This window comes from Montipora foliosa, chromosome 11, assembly GCF_036669935.1.
Source record: "Montipora foliosa isolate CH-2021 chromosome 11, ASM3666993v2, whole genome shotgun sequence".
NCBI classification, from domain to species: domain Eukaryota; kingdom Metazoa; phylum Cnidaria; class Anthozoa; order Scleractinia; family Acroporidae; genus Montipora; species Montipora foliosa.
Window position 1 is genome coordinate 19,452,071 of NC_090879.1, and position 7,304 is coordinate 19,459,374.

At 36.3% G+C, this 7,304-nt stretch overlaps 1 protein-coding gene across 1 annotated transcript in view; it reads right to left on the reverse strand.

Annotated features, from left to right (window-relative positions):
* The window catches only part of LOC137974993 (laminin subunit alpha-4-like), a 24,135-nt gene extending 19,614 nt beyond the window's left edge, over nt 1–4,521 (reverse strand). The window contains exons 1-5 of the mRNA XM_068822025.1: nt 4,460–4,521; nt 3,877–3,979; nt 2,733–2,885; nt 1,943–2,085; nt 351–536 (exon numbers count right to left, since the gene is read on the reverse strand). Coding sequence (XP_068678126.1) covers nt 351–536; nt 1,943–2,085; nt 2,733–2,885; nt 3,877–3,954 — 560 coding nt within the window. The 5' untranslated portion in view covers nt 3,955–3,979; nt 4,460–4,521. The remainder of the gene's footprint in view (nt 1–350; nt 537–1,942; nt 2,086–2,732; nt 2,886–3,876; nt 3,980–4,459) is intronic.
* Nucleotides 4,522–7,304: the final 2,783 nt, after the last annotated feature.

Sequence of the window (7,304 nt, forward strand, 5' to 3'; positions counted from 1 at the left end):
TAGCAATAATTGGTGTTTGATATGGTACCATAACTTTGCTGTTAAGTGATAAAGTGTTGAAACTGGTTTGAACTCCCTTAAAATAAACAGTCTTCCTCTTGAAACTACCAAAAAAATTTCACCTTTTCAGCATTTAATGCAAGAACTTTTGAAAAGTGAAGAAAAACAAGAACTGATTTTTTTCATCATGGTAACACTTTAAGAAAAAAAAGAAATGAAGTTATGAATCTCATGAATCAAACTCTGCAGAAGTTTTATGCAACGTTAACTGATGATGACAGTGAAAATCAAGGGAAGGCACAAAGATACCATCTTAGAGAAGGAGTGGTCAAGATTCAAGGCAAACATACCGGTCATCAAAAGTCAAGTCCCTGATTGAGCCACCTTGGAGAGATTCTAGGATAGCAGACTCAAAATTTTCTGTCATCACTGTGTAGTCCCGAGGAACTCCTCCAAGATACATATTCTCTCTTGTTAGAAAATACTGTGGAAACTGATTAATTGTCAGGACCTCAGCATCAACAAAGACTTCCAACCTTAACAAGTTCAACATAAGATAAAATGTATTATAATAGTGTAAGGGTTTGAAATTAAATAAACTTTGTACAAACCAAGTGAGACTGTAGGAAAAAAGCCACAATTTCACTTTAATTTTTAATTTTTTAATTTTAATTTAATTTTATTATATAGATATTGATGAAATACCAGGATTTCTCCTTTTACTAAAAAATCATATCTTCACTGCTCGCAGTGAACATATCGTTTTTATCTTTCACGTGTGAGGATATAGGTGTTGTCATGGTAACCAACAAGATTAGCCAATAAAACGCGAGCTTTCTCTTCATTGTAAGATACTTTTGTGCTTTAATATAATTCTTCTCTACTACATTAACATTTTTATTGAAAAATTTGACATTATCATGATTTGTTTTTCATAACTTTCATATCTTGTTTCATGTTACACAACATGCGTATTTTAGCGGTTGGTGACCACTTTTTCATCATTTCGAAACTGAATAAAACAAGTTGTTTTAAATCTAGACATTTCGCTTTGCTCACTCGTGAGAGATACTTGCAGCACTCGAAGATAAAATTCGTATCACTGCGCGGCCATGTAATATCCTCTATTTATCTTATTTTCTTTGCACAACATAATGAAAGAAACCAACATATATCAATAAAAATAAGAATAGAAAATAAAGGGAAATTACAAAACCATGATACCATTTAACAAGTAAAGAAAGAAAAATTGGTGCAGAGAGGAAGACTAGAAAGGAACTGACGAACCATACGAGCTAGTCCACCTTAAAATACATAACAAAAAAATAAATTAAACAAAAAGGAAAAATTCTAGTGTAAAATATGTACAATAGAACATTATACTCATGAGGCCTTTGGATTGTCAGGGTTAAATGTTTTATGGCTGTAATAATCATTACAGAGATTTTTAAATGTTGGAAGGCTACAGTCACGTTTTCTCATCTCTTCAGGTAGGTTATTCCACAAATAATGCTAATTACTTTTAATGATATATACCGGTATTTATAAAATAATTAGGATACACTCTCATTGGTCAATAGCTGTGTTAGATGAGATTATGTAAATACGGCTGTGACATCACATGAATATTGATTGGTTATGTGTTGTCAGACATGCGTTCTGATTGGCTGGTGGAAAATATGAGTGTCTATCAAGAAAATAACTTTCAAGCAAGAAGTAAAAAAATGCATTTTCCTTTATTTGTTGAATTTTGGGAATTATTTTGTAAAGGCAATAGAGACCTTTTTAAAACAACCACATGTATGGGGTTAAGGAGAGCACTTCTCATTAACAATTTGAGTTGTGCCCTTTTTTATCATTTAAAAAAAAATAATTCTGAGAGCACTACGTACTTTACCTCTCCATGAAGTTAAATTAATTATTTTTGCAAAAAAGCACATACATTGCACCATTCTTGTTAACAGCAACAAAGTGCCATTTGTCATCATTGTATTCTTTATCAGTCTTGATCTTAAATAGCGAATCTTCAGGTTTGGCTTGAAAGGTTACCTTCCCATCGACTAGGCCCAATGCAACATATTTTTCCTGTAAATGAATTGAGCGGTAATAATGTGCCAAGGTTATAAAAAATATTCCCATGAACTAAAATGCAATTTTAGACAAAATTGTTGAGACAATCTCAACTTGCCTGTCCATTATTTAATTTTGATAAACTTATTTCCATCTTGAAAGTAAATCATCTTATTATGGTTGTCCCTCAAAGCTGAGGCATAGCCTTGGCTTCGTTTGAGGTTATTGTCAAAGAGGACAAAAAATAAGAACAGTGTTAACTCTTTTTTTTCCCGGTCCCAGCTGTGCAAATAGTGGATAGCGCTATCCGGCAGATAAAACACTATCCAGTGGATATGTCATAGTGAAACAAATTGCGCTATCCTATGGATAGTGATTTATCCGGTGAATAGCAGTATCCATCTTTTGAACAAATGGGGCCAGGATTGTAGCATTACCCCTGAACCCTTTAGATAGATCATTCCAACTTAGGTCACTGTTTAAACCTCTCCCCCCCCCCAACCCCTCATGAGTACATTCAGTAACGGATCACAGGAAACACAAAAATGTGGGGAAGTGATCAATAATTATTATTAATTGACATCCATATCCACATCGTCTGCGATACATCACTGAAAACAAATAGTCAAACAGCTTCTGTGAAAGAACATTGCAAAACCCACCTCACTTTGATGAGCTTCCCAAAACAGAAGTCCATTTTTAGTGGCAGGGGGAACTTTAAAAGACAAACCAATGCCAAATCCTCTTTTATTGTTAAGGAAAGGTGGTACTTCCAAAAAGCTGTCATTGCTGAGAAATCTAACATTCTCGGCAGGCTTCAAATTAGACAGAAGGAAACAATTAATTTTACATTCACAAAATAGTTTTGTTAAAATTTAAGTCTTGTCTATACACTCCGGAAGTCTTTGGGGGATGAAATTCCCCTTTTAGGTGTGCCACAATAATGTGCTCTGGAGTTTGACTAAAGGCCGCTGAATTGGTTCTTTGACAGTTCCATCCCAACCAAAACAAGGAGTGACCTACAATGAGAGCTCTACAATGATCTATAATGAGCTACAATGACCTACAGTGATCTACAATGACCTACAATGAGCGTAACAATGACCTACAATGGCCTACTTAAATGACTTGCAATCAAAGAGAAAGACAAAAGAGGATCAGGGTGAAGAGTTTGGTGAGCGGAAGACATCCATTGTTCATCGTCACACAATGCTTTTTAGTTCATTGCATGGCAGCCCAAATGACGACAGCTATAATTATGCAAGTGGCTTTGAAGGGCTTTGCTTGGCAACGACAAAGTCTTAATTAGAGCAGGAAAACTGAAGAGAAGATTACAAAGAGGTTATTCTTCCCAAAATGTTTTGTTTGGTGCAGAGTGCATAATGACAATTTTCAACTTGCACAGCAACAAGGTTTTGATTGGTTCAAAGTACAGAGTGAAATGTTTTTAACCTTTGGACTGCAAACATGATGGAGCGCCCTCAGGGCTGCAAATCATTAGCTAATTTTAGCTTACAATGTACCTCATTGTAGGTCATTGTAGCTCATTGTAATTCAGTATAGCTCATTGTAGGTAATTCCTTGTTTTAGTAACTATGCTCTAGATATATTTAGAGATGCACTTAAGGGATTCTGCTGCGGCAAAAGGCAACTGAACATGACCCAGAAAAGCCGTCTACAATAGCAGACTATGACATGTTAGTGCCAGAGTGTCTAGCTCAAATGCAGCGCATGTTTTGTTGTTTTTCATGATGACTACAACTAAATAATGCAACCAATAAATGCATTTTTTAGCATTTTTTGTACCTTAAGCTGACACCCAGGAATGTAACCTGGGGACGACTGCACTGTAATTTCACCCGTTCGCAATGTCATGTCTGACATGCATCCTTTAAAGAATTGTGATGTACTGTGAGACAAAAAAATAACAAAATGATCACACAATGGAAAGCCATTAACAATCATAAAACAGAACAATAACAACTAACAATTGAGTAAAATAGATCACAATGTGTTATAACAAAGCATTATGGGATTGAAATGTGCACAAACATGTCAAAAATGTCTTTGTCCTTGTTTGCCTATTAATCCCATAATGCTTGTGGCGATAAATCATGATGTCAATTGAAAGAGTGTTATCTCTTATTGGTTTTAGGATACTAGTAAGCAAGATGCGGGTATATAATTATATAGGTGAGAAAGGTGCAGCCCCAACCACTCCCGTTTCGCACAATCTTGTAATTTTTTTAGACAAAATAAATTATTTCAAAAGATGAAAAACAATTAACTATTAACCTGCTGTAAATTCAGTTTGTTCAGCATATTAATGGTGTCTATAAATAATGATTATTTAGCTCACGACAGACTTAATATTCATTTGTACACTTACACATTACTTGGAATAAGCGTCCTGTTTTCAATGCCACCCCAGTAAACGAATTTTGCTCTTACAAGTTTTAGGTCTCTTAGAGCAGTACTGACTACTTATTTCGTAGTTTTTTCCATCTGAGGTTATTTTCAATATAAAGCCTCCTGAGCCGCTCTTCATCTTTTCCACTAACACCTCTTTGCCTGTGTCATACACATCTGTAGAGCGGACTTGCTTGTTGCCACATCCAGTATTATATGAATACACTAAAAATCCATCAGACAGTTCTACAGCTTGGAAAAGAGAGGGGTCTGAACGATGGAAGGCAATCAGCAATAATCCATCTGAGGAGCTTGTCGTAATTTAAATTCAAAGGTGTGCAAAGGGTCAGGTCCACCTGTGGATGCTGTGAGATATCCTGTACCAAAAAATGTTCTACTTGGGTCGCTTCTGCTGCCTTCACCGAACAGGTTGTAGCCTCAACATGCTGGTACATAAAGACAAAGGTGTGTAACAAGTTAGGACTCACCACAAAACTCTTCCTGTAATATGAAAGCTGGCATCACAGTGGTTGCCAAGGGAGCAATAGAGGTTTTTCAGCCTAAGTAAATGCTTTGAGTTAAGATATTCCCCTTGAGACATCAACACTAAGCGAATGTCTATAAGCAGTTTGATAACTCCCTTAAAACACCTTTGAAATTGATTAATCGAGCAATGTTGATCTAATACAGAGGTGGTGGGTTCAATTCCCACCTAGTCAGAGTTTTTTCTCTGTCCTCTTAGGAAGTCCATTTCCATTACCAGGGCCCAATGCACAGTTTGATAACATGTGGCCTCTCACATGAAAGCATACACTAATGGTTTACTGTTCAACACACAAGCAGCTGGCTAGCTGTTGGGTATCCAAAAGGGTATCCGTTGGAGTCACTTCCAAAAACAATGGAAGTGTTGGAAAAACTGTTAATTTTTGGAGGCATTGAGAAAAGCCGTTTAAACCTTTGTTGTAAACCCTTGGAAAACGTATTCCAAAAGTTTGCTCCAGTGGTTGGAGGAGTTGAGAATAAACACTTCCACGCTGTTGAGGAAAAGGCCGTTGGTCGAAACATTCATTGCTAACAATAAAGAGTTTCATGGAGCTCATAATTGTTGTTGAAACTTGTTGCACATAATGTTACGTTTCCTTTTAACAATGTGACAGATGCATTGCACATTTCACTTAAAGATGAATGTTCACAGTTCAAGTGTGTTTGAAAAGAGTGTTTATGCAGACCAAGGTAGTTTGGTCGGCAACTTATGAAAGCCACAGTCCAAACTGTATCCTTTTTATTTGCACTTAGGACTCAAACAAGAACAATAATAATATTATATCACTCTCACAATCATCACTGTTTGTTTTAGAAACTCCTTGAAGAAAACTTGTGAAGCCCCTGGATAGACACTCATTGTAAGATGTCAGAAAAGCTGTGGGGAAAAAACACTAAGAAAACGTCTTGTGAGGTTCAGTCTGTATTTAATAACATACAGTTGAGCTGATGTGGACCTTGTACCAACTTGAGAAGAATTGACAGGATGATTAAATTAACATTTAATTAATGTATACAAATTGAGAAGTGATTGTCAACGATTCACTATGCGATTCACAAGATATGCTTCAGCTCGATACGTTAGGGAAAGAGTTTCCAGGCATCACAGCTATCCTATCCTGAGGTTGTATTCTAAACTAGTTTGTTAATATAAAATCGAAAAAAAACCCGCGACATTTCCTGCCATTGCAGCACAGTTCACCCCGGTGAATTTTCTGTTTAAAGAAATTAACTCTGTATCTTTCACCTCACCGATGATTTCACCGCGGTTAACCGTTGAGATTGACAATTCAAAACCATGTCATCAAATACCAGTGATTGGAAAAGTTTAATTACATTTTCATAGTTTCAAACTTTTCTTCCTTATAACAAGGAGTAGAAGGGCAGAATTTGGAAAGCATTCTTTGAGTTATTTCACCAATTTTCATACATAAATTACATAATCAATACCAAAACAGTGGTATGGTCATGTTGATTATGACAAAGAATAGACATGTTTTGTACTTTAACAGGGAATTACAGACTTGTCTTTTTCCATTAATAACAGGTGTCTTCTTTAGTAGCTTTATAGTCAGAGTGTGTCAAAATTGGAGCGCCAACCACTGCCAATGAACTGCATACTCTATTGCTACAACTGATTTAGTCAGTCCTATTGCAGAGCCGGAAACTTGCTCTGGGACTGTAACATTTCCAAGCTAATTTGACTCCTTAGTATTTCAATCAACTCTGACAGTTGCTTATGATGACCATGTCATTCTGTTTGGAATATGGTTTATTAAAGGGTTCAAAGGAAAAAATGTATTTATCACACGAGTTTGGAATGTTGAATTGTTTCACTGCGCATACTGGATTGCAGGGCTTGTTACTCAGACACAATACCAAAACACATTTAGTTTGAAACAACTTAACGAATTGTCTTAGAATCATCGTTTTGTCAACAAGATCACAGCTTAGCAGCTTATGCCACAAATCACCTCCCCCTCAATTCAAATGTTTTGTTGAGAATTTTTTGAACGACTGCTTGTAGTTGTGTGAAAATCAACATTGACTGAGGGGGGAAATGGGCATGGCGTTTCCGACAAATGTGGTCCGAGTATTGTAGGTCCACTTATATTTCCACTAGATCATAAACTTGTTGCATCAAAACACTAAGTCAGATTTTGGGTCAGGTGTACGAAAACAACAGGTCACAGGTCCATTGTTTTTACCAATTAGACAGAAACTACCCCTAAACCGTTTACAAAGCAACCGGTCCTATCTGCCGAAGACTAATTCGTGAATGA